The sequence below is a fragment of the Glycine soja genome, chromosome 6 (genome assembly GCF_004193775.1).
Source record: "Glycine soja cultivar W05 chromosome 6, ASM419377v2, whole genome shotgun sequence".
Lineage (NCBI taxonomy): Eukaryota > Viridiplantae > Streptophyta > Magnoliopsida > Fabales > Fabaceae > Glycine > Glycine soja.
Genome location: NC_041007.1, coordinates 13,043,298 through 13,061,453, shown reverse-complemented (window position 1 = coordinate 13,061,453; position 18,156 = coordinate 13,043,298). Strand labels below are relative to the sequence as shown.

The 18,156-nt window shown below is 32.4% G+C and overlaps 2 protein-coding genes across 4 annotated transcripts; one reads left to right on the top strand and one right to left on the bottom strand.

Moving 5' to 3' along the window:
• The first annotated feature begins 2,951 nt into the window (after nt 1-2,951).
• LOC114415830 (filament-like plant protein 3) lies at nt 2,952-7,523 on the top strand. 3 transcript variants are annotated; one of them, XM_028380692.1, is made up of 5 exons: nt 2,952-3,577; nt 3,877-4,103; nt 4,835-5,012; nt 5,423-6,759; nt 7,069-7,523. In XM_028380692.1, the coding sequence occupies exons 2-5, from the start codon at nt 3,987-3,989 to the stop codon at nt 7,390-7,392; spliced, it is 1,956 nt and encodes a 651-aa protein (XP_028236493.1). In that variant the 5' UTR covers nt 2,952-3,577; nt 3,877-3,986; the 3' UTR covers nt 7,393-7,523. The 3 variants fall into 3 exon arrangements, with proteins under 3 accessions (XP_028236493.1, XP_028236494.1, XP_028236495.1); XM_028380693.1 differs by having other exon boundaries at nt 3,769-4,103; XM_028380694.1 differs by having other exon boundaries at nt 2,952-3,781.
• A 2,594-nt stretch (nt 7,524-10,117) lies between these two features.
• On the bottom strand, nt 10,118-16,859 carry LOC114415828 (fatty acid amide hydrolase-like). Its single transcript, XM_028380691.1, has 20 exons — nt 16,478-16,859; nt 15,862-15,971; nt 15,610-15,670; nt 15,323-15,510; nt 14,986-15,115; nt 14,088-14,165; nt 13,838-13,985; nt 13,582-13,694; nt 13,329-13,404; nt 13,175-13,246; nt 13,040-13,091; nt 12,796-12,867; nt 12,608-12,688; nt 12,261-12,361; nt 12,078-12,170; nt 11,470-11,538; nt 11,301-11,365; nt 11,134-11,195; nt 10,927-11,022; nt 10,118-10,390 (listed from the first exon to the last, which is right to left on the bottom strand). Exons 1-20 carry the CDS (start codon nt 16,575-16,577, stop codon nt 10,292-10,294), a joined length of 1,866 nt encoding a protein of 621 aa, XP_028236492.1. The 5' UTR covers nt 16,578-16,859; the 3' UTR covers nt 10,118-10,291.
• Nucleotides 16,860-18,156: the final 1,297 nt, after the last annotated feature.

Sequence of the window (18,156 nt, the reverse complement as noted above, 5' to 3'; positions counted from 1 at the left end):
ACAAAATGGCTTATTAAGTGCGTGTATTAATTTCTAAATTGTACTACACCGTTGTATGGATGGATATTTACATCTACAGCAATAAAAAATTATATTAAATTATAAGAATAAATACTTTCATTACATATAGATGAAAACTCTATGTGAAAGAACATCAATATTAAAATTATAAGGAAAATTATTTGTATTAATGCATAAAAATATATTAATATTTATATATTACAGAGGTAAATATCTGTATTCATATTATATAATTAAAATCAATCTATATGTGATTAGTTTGAATGATATTAGACTCATATTTCTTAATTTAAACTTTTTTTAGATATTAATTATCAATAAAGTTTATGGATATTTCATTACAATAGTGTGGTACCAAAAAAATATATAGACATCACAAAAAAAAATTACAGGAAAAATTATTTTAATTAACATCTAAATCACTGGTGTAAATATTTACATTATATGAAAATGAAATTTTTTATTGGAAGATTATATATTTTTATATAACACCTATTTATTAATCTTTCTAGTTTCTACTATTTTAAAAAGATGTAGTAGTGTTAAATAAAGAATAAGAGTATTTATTAATACAATGCTCTTCCCATCTAATAAGTACAAGAATTAATAGGAAGATGTTATAAAAATAATATAGAGTCATTCTAAAAATATCTATATAAGATGAAAAATTCACATGAAAACCTAATAATATATATACAAGTTAATAGTAAAATTACAAAGATAAATATTGATATCTCATATAAATTAAATCTTTGTATAAAGATATATTAGTATACAATTCAAATAAATAATTACATGTATTTCATAAGAAAGAATACTTTACACATAAAATATGAATATTTATTTCACAAAATTAATATTTATATGTTTACATTTTATTTATTATCCTTATGTAAATACTTATCTGTGACCTATATATTTTTATGCTAATTGAAAAAGATATGTGTGTTAGTTAAGTTTATTCATATAGCAATTTACATGGATGATCACGGTTTGATTATTCAAATAATCACAATCATAATTAATAAATAATTAAATGTTATTTTTGTCTATGACGTTATAATGTTTTTTTTTTCATTTTTTACGTTGAGTTTTAAAAGTTTTATTTCAATTTTTTATGTTTTTTAAAAATATAAATAGTAAGGACTAAAATGTTTTAAAGATGAAAAACAAAACAAACAGACTTTACAATGACTAAAATAGAAAAAAAAATTACAAGAATAAAAATATAAAAAATTCAAAAAAAAAAATTAAACCTTAAAAAATGAAATTATATATGGCGGTAATCAAAGGTTTCTCTATTTGTTAAGAAAGACGTTTTTTAACATAAATTAACTAACCCATTTTTTTATAAGTCAGTCCTAAACAATTAATCGATTTAACAAATTGTTTGTAAAAAAATAATTACTATTTGATTTACATAAGTTCATCAGTCATCAAATAAACTAATTGTCATGACAGCGACGTCCTTTCTATTTTTTTGGTAGTATAGTCATCAAATTAATACTTTTATCCTCTATTTATTTGTATTTTAGATATTTTATAAAAGAGATAACAATAAAACACAATTACTCACTTTTTTTCATTGGTAAACATAATTATCCACATAAGAAAAAAATAACAAAGAACAACAATAACGACACAATGACTGAAAACCCAGATTTTTTTATTATATTTGAAGTGAGTTTATGTAATATTTACACATTTTGATATATTTTGCTTGGAAAAATTCACATTGACATTATTCTGCGTAAGACAGATCTTTAAGAGAAAATGCACGAAAAGATTTGAATTAAACAAATTTTGACACTATTTGATGAAACAGGACCATTGATAAATATCATCGGTTGTGGAAGCCATTCATGTTCGTAAGAAATGACCACGAACACCGAAAGAAAATGAAGAGTTTGGATTCAGCGTCAATTTTCCAATGACGACGGTTGTGGTTAGAGGATCCACATCCTTGAATTATTTTGTATGTCAAGGCCAAAATTTTGTACGACCACACTCATGAATACTGAACCACAACCGTCGTCAGTCAGCGTCATTTGTGACTTATCCACCGAGTCATTTTTTTTTTCTTTTTCATATATAAAATTTGTGATAATGGTGTAGAAATAACCAAACCAGAAACTTTAGCAATTATGTGGGGTTGACGAAAGGCTTAAATAATTGAGAGTCAATAAGTAAGAGACAACTACAACTATAGTTCACCCCAACATAAAAAGACGGAGAGATAAATGACCGCTTGGTTTGACTGTTTTTTATTTTTATTTTTACTGAAAATAAAAAATGATGATGAAGATGTATTTTTATTTTTTCAATAATGTTTTCTAATCAATTTCCCACAAAAAATATTATCATAACAGAGATGAAAGTCTTATTTTTTCAAGTATTCTTTTATTACTATAAAAATAGCATGTTACTCATTCTTAAATTATTTAATATGGTAAAAATATTTTGTGACAATTTGATTCTTAGAAGACTTAAATATATTTTTCATTTTTATTCTTTCAATTTTTTATTTTTTGTTTTCATCTCAGTCCCTCCCTGAAAAATGTGTGTTTTTTTATCCTTAACGTATTTTACACTTATAATAGTAAAAACATATTTTAAACAATAAAAAAATTTATCTAAAGTGTAAGGACAAAAAAAAAACAAAGACATTTTACATAGACTAAAATGAAAAAAAATATTGGAATAAAAATAAAAAAATATTAAATTACATGAATAAAAAATATATTTAAATCTTTATAAAAAATTATCTTAAAATTTTAATAACCAACCAAATAAATTTTATTCATTGTCAACCGGATATAATTCCCAAAAAACTTATCCCCTGTCAAATGACCTCTAGTATCTTCTGTGCAATGAATTATTTTCCTTCTATCATCGATGATTTTTCTCTTGCGGCGAATTCTTATTTTTTCAATTGAAATTTTAGCTGCTTGATAGTATTATTCCGTTACAACAGGAAGCATAGCAAGACAGGGCACGGTAGCCACTAGCCGCAAATAATTTGCATTGAGGCAGGATCAAACATGGCAGTAACATCAGTAGCACAAAAGTGAGCAGAAATAATAACACGAAGAAGACAAAAGGAATAACCATTTTAACGGCTGTAGTGAATCGCAGGAGCAATAAGCGGGAAACAAGGCAGTGTTTGTTTGACTAAAACCCCGACAAACTTACCTTAACTTCTCATATATGATCTAGAGATAATAAAACTACTAGCACTAGCAGTGGAACTTTTGCGACCCCGTTCACACTTCACAGAAACGCTCTTATCCTGTTTTTCTGTCACCGCATGGTCCCTCCCTTCTTCTTTTAAACTTCTCTGTCACTTTTTTCCAATATCTCTTTCTCTTCCCACATCACAAACAACTAACTCGTTGAATAATATCTCCCAGATAACCCTGCACTTTCTCTTACATTCTTCTCTCTTTTCTTTCATTCTGTTAATTCCCCTGTCTTCTTTACTCTTTGGATTCAGCACTTGAATTGAATTTGACACAGTAGATAGACCCTTCTCGTGGCGTGAAATTGGGGAGTCGTGGTAGGTGCCTAACCCTCAGACTCCTGAGTTGTGTGAGTAAAGGAATAGCATAATAGATAGCCATAGGATATGCTTTAAACAAATGCTTTTTTGTTTTCTATGTGTAAGTGTTAAAATCGAGGTAGATGGTAGTGGAAAGTGAATTCTAAGCAAAGCTCTCTGTAACTACTTTTTCTGTTTTTCTTTGCAAGTTACTTCTTAAGGGTAAACACCTGGCTCTCAAATTCTTCTTTTTTATTACTGGGTTTTGCTTAAAGAACAATTTGCCACCCCTCAGAGCTTCCTCTTATTCATTCCAGTGATAGCCCCAGATCCAGTTCTGTTCAGGCTGAAGGGTTTTTGGGCAGTGGTGTTCATTCATGGTGCTGTGTGAGGGAATAAGGAGGTGGTGCTTTGCCTAAATTTGTGGATGGACATGGACCGGAGGAGTTGGCCATGGCGCAGGAAGTCGTCTGAGAAAAGTCCCGGTGAAACTGAGAGTTCTGGCTCAATGTCATCTCATTCTGAAAGATTTTTTGATGATCAGGTACCGCCTTTTTAGTTGCATACACAATGAGGGATGCACATAATTTAGATATTTAGATAACTATCATCAAACCTAATAAATAACTAGATTGAAAGTGAATATTATAATTATAACTATAACTATTTTTTAAAATATGAGTATTATTTAATATAACTAGTTATTGTTTTTAAAATATGAGTATATAACTAGGTATGAATAAACTAGTTATATAACCAATTATATAACAAGTTATGTCTAAAATCAATTATATAACTAGTTATGGATGACCAAAAATAAGTTATTTGAAACATCTATAACTATAAAATTGGTTATAGTTTTATACCTACTTTTATAAAATTAGTTATAGTTACAGTTATAGGTATTTTCTTTAAAACTAGTTTTTTTCAGCATCCCTATGCATAATACATTGTTAACTTCTGTTTTGATTGCTATCTTGTTTTAGTTATATTTGCTTCCATTTCTACTAGTCTGTTCCTACTTGCTTCCTAGTGAGAAAAGGCTTATGTTGTTGTTGTACTAGTCTATTGCTTGAGATGATATGAAGTTTCTTGGCAGGCAGAAGACAGTACTTATTATTTGGTCTGCAGATTTTACATGAATATAAGTTTCTAAAGCTTGTAGACCATTGATTGTGTCCTTCTTTTTGTTTAAGATCTCTGATTGTTCAAATTATTGTAAATTGGGAGGAATTTGATGAATGCTCTTTTTTTTTTTTTTATCATGATTTAAAGGTATATCCCACCCAAACTACGCCGCCTCCAGAAGGCATGTTTGAAGCTGCACCAAATGATGAAGAAGCTAATGATGTGAAGACTCTAACAGAAAGATTATCTGCTGCTCTCTTAAACTCTCGTGCCAAAGAAGACTTGGCAAAGCAGCATGCTAAAGTTGCGGAAGAAGCTGTCTCAGGTATCTGTTGTTTGGTCATCTTGCACATCAATAACTTCTCCTTGATTTGACAATTAAGTTTATCTAAATGAGAAACCATTGAGGCATTGAACAGTTGCAATTGAGTGTTTTTTTTTATTTGATTGTTGTGTTTGTTCAAGTGTTGATCTTGCTATGGTTTATGAAAAACGAATATCTAAGATTATCCAAACATGATCTAGGGGTTATACTAAAATGTGCTTCATCTGCTAGTCCATGATTCATTTCTCTTGCCTGGGGTAGCCATGACTATATTATAAACTTTTGCTCTAGGGGGATTATTAGGAAGCTTAATCCAGATTCTTTGAAAGGCATTTGTTTTGTTTTCTTTTTTCAGGTTAAAAAACTTATATTAACTAATGAACTAAGACTTTTATGTGGCTTTTGATTAGGCTGGGAGAAGGCTGAAAATGAATTATTGATTCTTAAACAACAACTCATCGATGGAAAACAGCAAAACTCAGTTCTTGAAGACCAAGTTAGTCATCTTAACGAGGCACTCAAGGAGTGTATGAGGAATCTTCGACAAGCTAAAGAAGAACAAGAGCAAAAGATTCATGAAGCCTTAACAAATAACTCTTATGGCTTGGAATCCAAAAGACCCGATCATGAGTGGAAAGTTGTTGTTGCTGCTAAAGCAGATGCTGCTGCTTCATCAGTTCATTTGGATCTTCAGCAGAGGCTTGAGGGTAAGGAGAAAGAGAATGCAAGTCTTAAAATAGAGCTACAATCTCGACTAGAGGAATTAGAGTTCAGGACCATAGAAAGGAATTTGAGTACTCAGGCTGCTGAAGCAGCAAGCAAGCAACATTTGGAGAGTATAAAGACGGTGGCTAAGCTAGAAGCCGAGTGTCGTAGACTAAAAGCTGTGACTCGCAAAACATTATCTGCTAATGATCACAGGTCTTTAGCCTCCTCTTCAGTGTATGTAGAGTCTTTTACTGATAGCATGTCAGATATTGGAGAGAGGCAATTGATAGTTGAAAGTGATATGCGGAAATTAGGAGGTTGGGATATGAATGAAGGTGAGCCAAACCACCATGACTCATGGCCATCAACTTTAATCAAGGAACTTGATCAATTTAAGAATGAAAACACTGCTGGAAAAAATAGTATGGTCTTTTCAACTGAGATCAATCTGATGGATGATTTCCTTGAGATGGAAAGGCTTGTTGCATTGCCAGATACTGAAAGTGTAAGCAGTTTTCCTGTGGAAGGTGCTGCATCTGACCAACTCAATGTTGGCCCTAGAACAAAGAATGCTGAAGTGGAAGCTATTGTTCAAAAGAACGCTGCATTGGAAAAGAAACTAGAGAAAATGGAGGCAGAGAAACTCGAGCTAGAGATGGATCTAACCGAGTGCCAAAAGCAGCTTGAAGCATCACTGAGTAGGATAAAGGAAGTGGAATTGGAGGTAGTAGAGCTCCAAACTAAGTTAGCTCTTGCAAACAACTCAAACGAAGAAGCATACGAGAAACTAGAAGCAACTGAAGAAAAGAAAGAGATAGCTGAGTCAAAACTCAGAGTTGCTCATACGGAAGCAGAAGAATTGGTTTCAAAAATTTGTTCATTAGAGGAAGAGATTGAGAAAGAGCGAGCTTTGTCTACTGAGAATATGGCCAAGTGTGGAAAGTTGGAGGATGAGCTCTTGAGAATAAAGAATGAAGCTCAACTCCACAAAGACACTTTGATTCTGCCTGGAGAAGGTGTTAATAGTGAGTTAAAGCAGGTCAGTTTGGTAACACACAATGGGAACTCTACAATTTAAGCCTTCTTTAATGTATATTATATATTGTTTAAACTTTAAACTGAGTGGCTAATAATCTCTATCTTTTTCTATGATGAATATTGTCAAGTGCATGATGCTTAAAGCTAAGTTTTAGTTGAAATATTACATAAGATTTGTTGGAATTGCATTTGATTACTAAGTAGGCTAAATACAAGTGATGGTTGTTGTCTAACTCAAAAATATTTTGCATTAACAATAATATTATACAGAAATCTTTTCATATAAAGAGCTTAGCATCTTTCAATGCAGGAGAAGGAACTAGCATTGGCTGCTAGTAAATTTGCAGAATGCCGAAAAACCATCGAATCTCTTGGACTGCAGTTAAAGTCCCTTGCAACATTGGAAGACTTTCTACTTGATTCAGAGAGCCCTATGGAGTTAACTTGTGAAGTTACACAACCAGGTTTCCAAAATGGTGGTGAGCAGTTGAAGAAGTTACATAATGGTGATTTGAATTTGTCCAAAAGAGATTCTAAGGCATCAGTTTCACCATTTGAAAAAACCCATAATAGTTTTGGTAGGTTCAACTTCAACCCAAGAAGCAAGAGTGTAAGCAAAACAAGAAGTCACTGAAAAATAAGGTGAAGAAAAAAAAAATGAAGTTGTAAATGTGATTTATAATTATTCAACGTGTATAAATCCAAAGTTACTTGTTTACATATCAATAGCACATCTTGCAGAACTAAAATTGTTCACACATAAAATTAGAATTACATAGTGGATCCGTGTCATAATGTGCGATTGCTCCAACTCTTGTAAAGCAAAGGTGTATCTTCACGCTTGAACGAGGTGTCGATTTAAATTGAAGAATCGCATCAATGCCAATTATTAATACATAAATTTTCATATATATAAGGACTTAGAAAAGCGTTTTAATACGTTTCTTTGTTGCCCTTATATTCCACTGTACCAAAAAATACGTTTCTTTAGCTGTTTACGTTGTGCTTCTTTACTCGCTTGATTCAACAATAAGATTATTGTAATCCTGTACTATATTACGCCAAATGCCAACTAATGTTTTAAAGTACTAATTAAGAAATTAAAAGTGAAAACTTTTTATAATGCATTTTGATCGTAATTTTTAATACATGTCTAAAGTAATTTTTAATAAAAAAAATCTTATACTAATTTCTTGACTAATGTCTTATTAAAAATGTTGGTTAATAAAACTTTAATATTAAGGTTTAAATATATTGAAGATTCCTAAAATATATTCAAATTAGTCTCCATGATGATGTGTCCAATGTGTGTGAATTACTCCATCCACGTCCAAATGTGGGAACTACACCGTTGACGACGACGATGATGACACCTCCTCCGCCACCGTCCCTGGTTTCCTCCGCTCCCCTCCTTCCACGACTCCACTGGCACTATCCTACCCCCTCCTCGGCTAGTTCTCCACCCGCCGTCGCTCCCCCCTCCGCCCCTCCATGCGCGAATTCTCAGTCACCTCCTCCCTCTCCTCTCTCTCTCCCAATTCTCTTCCCAAATCCAAAGTCATAGCAAATCCCGTTGCTACTTGGACTAAAAAACAAGTAAGTGTAATTCCTCATAAACAATAAAATATATTCACATGAGGCAGAACATATTTACTGGTTATGTCATTGGCAAAAACCCAAACTTAATTTCCACCAAACCCTCTATTTTCCCAACTTACACTTCCTCCTCCTCAGCTCCCTCTCCTCCAACCACCACTAGTCCCACGTCCACACGCACGAGTAGCGCGGCTTCTAGTTTCGCCCCGCCTTCCACAGCCACTACGGTGCCTTTGCCCCCAATTCCAACCTCACAACGTGGCCTAAGGTGGAGAAGAGTGTGTGGAGGTTCGAGTTTGTGAGGGAGTAGTCGATGTTTGAAACGTACAACGTTGAATTCGACGGAGCCAAGGACGAGTCCCTTGTTGTTGTTGTTGGTGGTGGTGGTGGGGGTGTTGGATTTCAGATTTGGATTGTGTAGGGTTTGGGTTTCAAGTTGTTGTTGTTGAGCGGTTGGGGTTGACTTTCACAAAGGAAGGGTTAGCTTGGACGAGGTGGTGTCTGGGGTTTTGGGGTCGCCAGAGAAGGAGGAAAAAACGGGGAAAGAAGAGAAGAGGGGAAGAAGGAAGAAAAAAAAAGAAGAAGGTGTGGACAATTTTTTTTTAAAATTAAATTTAAAAATGAAAAAAAATTCAAGTAGTCATTTATACCTCTGAACTGAATTGACCCCGCACGTGTATCATTAATGTGTGTTTAACTAACCAACATGTCATCAACCTTTGGAAGAGATTAACTATAGATCTCTCACAAAAATTTTAAAATTTCAGGAACCTAAAAAATAAAAAAATTTCAAATAAAAAAATTTCAAAGATCAAGTTATAAAATTCAGATATATTTTAAGAATCTCTAACCTATTTAAGTTTATTATTAATAAGAAAATCATTATCACAGCAAATAATTAATTTATTTGAGTCACACTGGACTCAGTCTCTTTAAAAGCAAAATCAAAGATTAAATTTTCAATTTTCATCATAAGATAGGAATGAGGTCTCCATGGAATCTTGAGAATTTTTTAGTGTCTCTTTATGGTTTAAAGTAGTTATCTAAATTATTCCATTTTGATTTTTGAATGTTGAGTATGTAGTTGTATCTGAATTATTCGATAAGAGATTGGGTTAGAATCCCGAGAGAATAACATCTAAAAAGAAAAAAGAAGGATGGAGAATTTTGTTGGAATCCTATAGGACTTGAATAAGATGTCTGTTAGAGAAAGAAGGTAATCTATTAAGCAAAAATGATTATATAATATTTGAAGCATTCTTATATATTTATTCTTTTAGAACTATACGTGTTCAGACATCATGTTGCGTATTCAATAAATCCAAATTTCAACTTGGATAAGAGTAATATAAAATGACTAATAATTAAACAAAGTACTTTTATATATAATTGTAAAAATACTTTTGATAATAGCCATGCAGCCAACACATTTGACATTTATAGAGCATATTTAATTCCGCGTCAAAATCATAAGCTTGTTGCCCAATCAAACAAACGACAATTTGTAGTGAAAAAGGAAAATAAAAAACTCTATTGAATGCTTATTGACAAAAATATATTTCCACAATTTATTTCAATAATATTTGTAAGCCTTTATTGATAATTTTATACAATTTTTTTTATCAATTAACTTAATAAAATTATTAAATTATTTTGTAGACAAAATTTTGGAATATAAATAAATATTTAAAAAAGTACTTTTGTAAGTATTTTTTTAGAATTGGCATATATAGGGAGAAAGGAAAACTGAAAAAGACATCTGATAGCAAATATTAGGCAGTAAAAACTTATCCCGAAGCCGATGGGATTGAATAATAAAGGCACAAACTGAAACTTGCCATCAAAGGCATCAAAAGTTTTGTCGTAATAATAACAATACATGAAAATCCACTAACAGAAATGAAAACAAACAAAAAAAAGCCTAATTGGTGAAACAACTATTTAGCTTCAAACGACATGCCATTGCTACTACTATTCTTCCTTCTCAGCAGATCATAGTAAAGCTCCGGTTTTCTGTACTCTGACATGCATATAACCTGATATCAAAACAATACCACATTTTTTAATCAGATCCAATAGTTATCAACTTTGAAAATTCACTATCTATATTACACATTTTCATAGGCTCTCACGAAATAATATCACCTTAGAATTTAATCAACTTATATTTGACATTACTTAGGATTGATTATTCAATAAAAAAAAACCCCAAACTATTATTATGATCACAAACTAAACCCATTAGCATGAAAAGAACCTAAACCACACATGTTGATGCTTTATGATGACTTAAACCAAGGCCTTTTCTCATGGTCTTCTTTCTTACTACTTTCTTCCACCCTCACATCTATATTTTTACCTAGAGTCTCTGTTTGGTTTGATTTTTTTTCTTTCAATTTTTTTTATGGAAAACACTGAAAATATATTTTATTGTTTTCAGTTTTCTCTGCTTCCTATAAAAACTTTTAAAAATAGAAAATAAAATAAAATAAAAAGTAAATTAATATTTTATAATTAAATATAAAAATAAAATATAAAACAGAAAAATATTCATTAGAGAAAGGAATTTGACCTGCATTGCAAATGCCAAATGGATCAATGTGGCTTCAGACCAAGGCCTTCCAATAAACTGAAGCCCAATAGGCAAACCCAATCTATCGAATCCAACCTGAGAGGTGCGAAACACACACATAGATAACATAACATACAAGTAGCATCTAATTAAAAGTCTCATAACATAACATATGATGTAACTAAGCAAAAGAGAATATAATCCTACCGGAACAGTGACAGCAGGAAGTCCAAGAAAGTTTCCTGCTATGGAATAACGAACAAGTGCAGCTGAAAATGGTGGCAAAAAATTCAGATTTTGCTAGCCATCAACAACTTTGAAATAACATGCAGAGCTTAATGTCATTAATCATATGAATTTCATCTATACTATACCTCCATTCACATAGTCAAGTTCACCAGTCTGAAGGGCATCGTCTTGAATTGGATATGCAGTCACACTGTTACAATTTACAAATATCAAATGTGTTACCATAGTGCAAAAGTTCAACTCGTTCAAAGAAAACCATTCTTCGAAGTTTGAGAAAACAAGAGAAAGTCAAACCCCGTTGTTGGTGAGACAATGACATCTGCCTCAGCAAATATTTTCTTGTGAAATTGCAATTGGCGATTCCTGTTCATATTTTTAACAAGCTGCCATTAAAAAAAAAACTACTATAGGAAAAAAAATTCCACAAATTCCTCATATGACCAAATTCAGTTCTCTGGAATTTTTATGTAGCATATGCCCTCTAATAAACTCTTTACTATTGGTTAAATTTTATTGGAAACTACAAAATCATGACTAAAACTCATTAAATAAGAAGTGAGACTTACAAACTTTTGTAATTTCTAATAAATTTTAGTCATCAATAAAGAGTCTAGTATGTTGTTAACATTTTTTTTTTTTTAAAGAGTGAACTTTCTCAGAACTCTTTGGTAGATGCCACCCAAGTGACCAAGTAGTAGCACTAGTGTCAAGTGTGCGAATTCATGATGCACAAGTGCACATGCTAGAGATAAAAATTCGACTACATAAACAATATTGAATGCTGAGAGGACATCAGTCTTCAATTAAACAAGATGTTGTGTTTGCAGTGTATATTGTGGCTATACTTCATTAAGTTAACTTTTATTACCATAATTTATTGGCCTTATTTTTTCATATCTTACCTCATTTTCTGAGCTTTAAGATACTCCAAGCTGCTGAAAGCACCATAGATGCTTTGTGCTACCCTTACATCCCATCCTAATTCTGCAAAATTTCTTTAGTAGTAATTTGGTGATGTCAGCAACCATACTCCTCAATCTAGAGGGCAATAAAGAGGAAAGATAAGAGTTCATAAGATGGCATACTTTTCTTTAAAAGAATCAAGTGCAGTGGAACACTCAGATCCAATTGTTATATAGTGTGCCAGGCGCATTGCTTCTATCTCTGGTATGGTGACATCTATGATCTTTGTATGTTTGAAAAAAAAAGTTAGCAGGTTAGCAAGTAATGGCTGTGTTGTGCTGTTTTTCAATTATGGTTTCAGTTATTTGTATTAGAAGTGCTTTGAGAATTTTCTGTTTTAAGAGATGGCTTCTTCCAAATTCACATCAAATAGTTAAATCACACAAGATTTGTTGAAGTAGGGAAAGTAGCAACCATGATAATCTAGTAAGTAGTCACCATTTATTATCATTTTTATATTTCGAAGTACCTTCCAATTGTAATGATCCTGAAGCTTGTGCAAAGTTTTGGTGCAGCATATTCTGACATCATCGCTGCAATCATCAAACCACTAATTGATGAAAGTAGTGGTTAAACAACATGATGATGTTAGAACAATCTATTTTTTCAATAGAGTTTGACAATGAATATATTTATAGCTTGCAGCAGGTATCTAACCTTCCCGTATTTGGCTAACTTGATGTCAGATATGGACTTTGTCAAGCTCAGCCGGGGAAGATTTATCTTGGTCTGAAGTATTATACAATGAGTTTCGAAGTTCACAGATATTAGAAAAAGATTAAATTTAGACTCAGTCTATAGAACTTGAGAGTGTAAATTTAATCAGAATCATATGTGATATTTGAAACATGGGAGGTCTAATCAATTATCAGAATCATTAATTTGAAAATCAAGATCTTACCGACACACTGAAGGTTTTATGATATGGAATTTCACCACTGATAGCTGCATAACTATAAACAGTGAAACAATAGATGCTGTAAAACCAATCTTAAAACTTCCTTGAAGAAAAAATATCATGGAAAGGAGTACTAACACAATCAATGCATCCTCAACAGTGCCTGCTAGTATTCCAACCATCCCAACAGTCCAGTTTAGGGGAAGAACTCTGAATGTAGCAGAAGATCATTCTCCCAAGTCATTAAACCCTCAAATATTTAAACATGATAAAACAAAAAATGAATACCTACCCTTCATGAGGTATACGTTCAAAAGTTGGTTTTAGACCAACAACACCACAAAGAGCAGCTGGCATCCTTACAGATCCTGAACATATGAGCAAACATCATAGTAACTCACCAATTTTTCTATTATATGTATTCTTAATATTCATGCACTACTGAAATAGATTTACCTAGAAAATTCTTATATATGTTCAATGCTACAAAGCAATAATGAATGCTGATTTCTCTGGTCTTTCATGTACAGATATAAATCAAATACCTCCCCCATCAACGCCAAGGGCAACAGGACACAGTCCGGCAGACACGAGAGAAGCAGATCCACTAGAAGAACCTCCTGCAATCTTATTGGTATCATATGGGTTTCTAGCAGGCCTACAAAGTAAATAAACAGACATACTCTTGTCACCAAATAGTTTAATGTACATTCCTTGATACTTAATTTAGAAGACAAGTCCACCGCCAAAGGTCATGTAACAAAATGTGAATATGATGAGTTTGACACAAGTTTCTCTTACCCATAATGTGGGTTTATCCCACTGGTTCCAGATCCTAGTTCATGCATATTGGTTTTCCCAACAAGTATGGCACCACATAGTCTTAGACGCTTAACACAGCAGGCATCATCGCTGCAAGGCCTTTCTTTGTGCAGCCATGTTGTACCTCCTTGAGGACACCATTTTTAGAGGCTTGAGTGAATCATGAAATCAGCAGCATAATCATTTGAACAGAAGACACCCTAAAGAAAACAATAACACATTACACTACCTGTTGTTGGATATGGCAAACAATCTATCTCATCCTTGATAGCAACAGGAACTCCGTCTAGCACAGAGATAGGTTCCCCTGCATAAATAGTATTGCATCAAATGAGTATCTGATCATTATTGAGTACACATAACATATGAACATGAATGAGGATAAAGCCTAAAGAAGAACAGGCAATCAGTGGCACAGTTATTACTTTTAAAGCATTAATAGTCTGCAAATGATGACACATGACAGTGTAATTTCTGTACTATTTCAATTTTTAAATTTTTACTTTATAGCCTTCAATATTAGAATGTGAATAAGTGCTAGCAACACATTTTCTAATGCACTATTATTGACTAAAATTCATTAGAAATCAAAAAAATTTATGGGTCCTACTTATTTAATGAGCTCGACTCTTGATTTCATAATTTTCAAAAAAATTTAACCAATAGAAAAGAACAGTGACGAATCCAAGACCCTAAATCAGTGGGTCCAAATTATAAAAAATAAAATCATTGGGTTCAATTATATAAATATAGATAAAATAAAATATAAAAATAAAAGATTTTATTTACAAATTTGATGAATTTTAAAAAATGAGGGAGTGCAAGTGCACACCCTCACATAGTTGTAGGTCCGCCACTGGTAAAGAGTGTGTTAGATAATGTATTGTTAGCACTCCTTTTATAATATAACGTTCTTGAGACTTGTACCATTAGCACATGATCACTTGTTAGTAGAAAGTGGGGTAGGGGAAAGGTAAGTAGCACACATCTTACTTCTGGATGCAGAAAACACATGTATTCATAATTGTGAGTTTTAATAACAACAACCGTATCAGATGGGATCATTCAAAGGTTGAAAAGAGTCTTCTTATTTTGAATTTGATACTTGAGTTGCTGTGAAGTACTACCTCTCTGATATCGAAGAGTTGATTCAGTTGCTTGTTTTAATATATCATCAGCACTATAGTGAATAAAGAACCCCATTTGGAGTGGGGGTTTTGTGGATTCATCAATAGCAGCAATAAATCGTTCTGCAACCTGCAAAAAATGAAAGTAGAAAGAAATAGCACATCAAAATTCTGAAGTCAGAATCACTACATCACAGAGATACCATATATTAAATGACCTCGTAGTTTTTCTGTGTAAAGCAATACAGCTTCATGCATGCTTAAGTTTTTTGGTTGAGTGAACACAGTAATGACATGATGACAACATGTCAAAAGAAAAATTTAAAGATGAAAATACCAAGCTTGGTGTCAAGTCCCCTGAGTAGTAAGCTTTGGCATAATCCATTATTGTCCAGCGACAGAATGAAGAGTTTGTTCCATCAAGTGTTTCTTCAGAAGATTTAGGCAAGCAATCCAGAGCAAGTTGAACTTTCTCTGGTGGAGATAAAGAAGAATCTAAGCATTTGACTTCTTTTTCTTTTAAGTCTGCAAGAATAAACAGAAACTGTGATCATCTCTTGAGGCAACCTAAGGTCAAAATTTCACAACCAAATCAAATTTGCTCATGACCATAATCTCACAAACCTTCAAAATCATGTAGGGGAACAAAGAGAGGCGATTCTTTGAACTCTGCATTTGTGATAAGCTGTGGAAATAAAATAAAAAATACTTGTTTTCAGATTTTCTATAGAATATATATATATATATATATATATATATATATATATATATATATATATATATATATATATATATCAGACTCAAGTTTAACAAGATGGTATGGAATTCAATCTTTACTGGAACAGAACTTCATGGAGACATGGAACAAGAGCATACCCGGTGAATAAGATTGTTTCCCTTCAATATGAACAGTAACAAGGTTCCAAGTATTGGACACTCCAACAAATGAGTGAAAATCTTGACCAAAAGTCCAGTCATGCGGGGAGCTGTTAAGTAAAAGATCATTAGAATTTTCACTATTTTGTGGATGTGCATGGCTATCATCCATCATGATTAAGACTTTTACAAGCTAACATTCTGATTCAAATATCAAATTCTCAACTTAAGAAACCAATGACATTAAAAGCAACTATAATTTCTCAAAACTGGAACATATGTCATTGTTTAAACTTAAAACGCAGCACATGCAGAACCTTCCATATACAGTGATACATATTCCTCTGCTCCAAACTAGAGAACAGTAAATGTTATTTTTTTAATCGGTAAATGTTAGTTGTTAGTTTTTGTTAGCAGGGGATTCAAATTCCCTTCTTCCTTCACCACTAGATCAACCTTATATCTCCCGACTCGAGAGTAGTAGATGTTATAATTAAGAAAGCGAATCATTAAGAAGTTTCTGATGGAAAACCATATCAGAAGAACAAGAAATCAAGATACCAAGAAGGTGGAAAAAAAAGAATGAGAAAGAAAGAAAAAACATTGCATGGTGAACCTTTGACATTGGCTTGGAGGTAGAATTCAGTGCTATAGGGGCCTAAGTCCACATCCTTCAAGGGAGTGTAAACTACACCCTTACCATTTAAGAATTCCATTATAGCCAAGAAAGAATGTTGTAGGAAGAAGATTTTTCAGAAGGGTAGATAAAGATAAACTAATGTATAGGAAGATTTGGCGGAGATAGCTAGAGGAATGAGGTAGAAGTTCGATATGCTTTTAACCATGCATTCTTAACTGACACATGTTGATGGATAGAATCTGGTATGAAAACAAGTAACCAAAGTGGTTTGCGTGAAAAGGGTAGAATTTTACACTGATAAATAAAGTAAAACAAAAGTCTCAAAAGACAATTTTGGTGTCTCTTTGTGAATTGGTGTGAAAAAAACTCAACTACTCTTGCATGAACAACAACACACTTCAGAAGTTTTCAACCCGAATTTTAAGGGAATATCGGTTTAACCCGTTTTTTCTTATCTACACCTTACAAAGTCAGACTTGACTTTCACTGTCTGGATTTTTATGGCAATAAATCTTTTTACGTTTGTCTTTATATTTTTTTTCTGGTCGCATTTGAATATTTGATTGTCTTACTATTTAAATTGTACAAGTTTAGTCTATCCCTTAACTTAAAGTTCAATATTTAATACAAATATTGATATGACACTGTAATAAAGTATTGCATCAACATAAATGTGTGTTGACGTGATGGTGTGTAATAGAGCGACATGTCAGTCATCATCAAATTCGTGAAAAAAAAAATACAAAATTTACAAATATTGAAAAAGTAAAGATCCAAAAATAAAATTAAGTCAATTTTTATTATTATTGTTATAATCAATTGTGCTAAGGATGGAGGTCTAATTTTTTTGTAAATTTTGTCTTGGTCTTCGGTTTTCACCAATAAAAAATTAACCGTGCTAAGGTAAAAAGATTATAAATACGATTTACTAGAGGAATTAATGAGGTACTGCTTTATCTTGTTTTTACTAATTTATAGCATGGTATGGTATTAGTTAAATCTAGAAAACGGCTTCTGTCATGTCATAATTTGTGTTATACCAACTCACCATATAGTAGTATTTTTCTTCTAGGGGCTCGGTGGAGTGTGCAGGTTGAAAATGTTGCTAATTCGCTGGAGGCCTGCTTCTGGCACTCCATTCTGTATGACTATGAGGTTCCTTCTGTTACTACACTTTTTTTATTTTATTATTTTTCGTCGTAACAGGCACCACCAAAGTTAATGCCAATTTACTATCTGAGTTGTTCCAACATTTATAGTGGTCCACTGCATAAAGTTGCCTCACATGAGCTTGTCCTTATATTTTTCTTCTTCTTCTTCTTCTTATTACTGCAAAGGAAGCTTTGATTTGATTCGGCAGATAAGTTGCTTGCATGAGAGACCCGGTAAGTTTTGAAGGTACATGGAAAAAAAAATCAATATAAGAGCACGAGTTTATAACAACTTTCATGATTGTGACATGTCAAATTTCCGTGCGGGTACGTGAGTAGTTGTTATAACTTAAAAGTATATAATTTTTTTATATAAAAAGCTTTAGGTAAATTCGGTCGTGAGATTCATTGGGATGATGACATATTTTAAGATTTATTGAACATTTACAGATATATTACAGATTACGTATCAACAAAACTTTCATATTAATTGTAGAATTGTGG

Excerpts from the sequence above, each read along its gene's own strand:
- LOC114415830 (XM_028380692.1), top strand. The coding sequence starts at position 3,987 with ATGGACATGGACCGGAGGAGTTGGCCATGGCGCAGGAAGTCGTCTGAG. Across the intron at positions 4,104-4,834 it reads AAAGATTTTTTGATGATCAG|GTATATCCCACCCAAACTAC; the intron begins GTACCGCCTTTT and ends CATGATTTAAAG. Across the intron at positions 5,013-5,422 it reads TGCGGAAGAAGCTGTCTCAG|GCTGGGAGAAGGCTGAAAAT; the intron begins GTATCTGTTGTT and ends GCTTTTGATTAG.
- LOC114415828 (XM_028380691.1), bottom strand. The coding sequence starts at position 16,577 with ATGGAATTCTTAAATGGTAAGGGTGTAGTTTACACTCCCTTGAAGGAT. Across the intron at positions 13,695-13,837 it reads GGGATAAACCCACATTATGG|GCCTGCTAGAAACCCATATG; the intron begins GTAAGAGAAACT and ends TTTACTTTGTAG. Across the intron at positions 12,171-12,260 it reads CTTGATTCTTTTAAAGAAAA|AAATTTTGCAGAATTAGGAT; the intron begins GTATGCCATCTT and ends TTACTACTAAAG.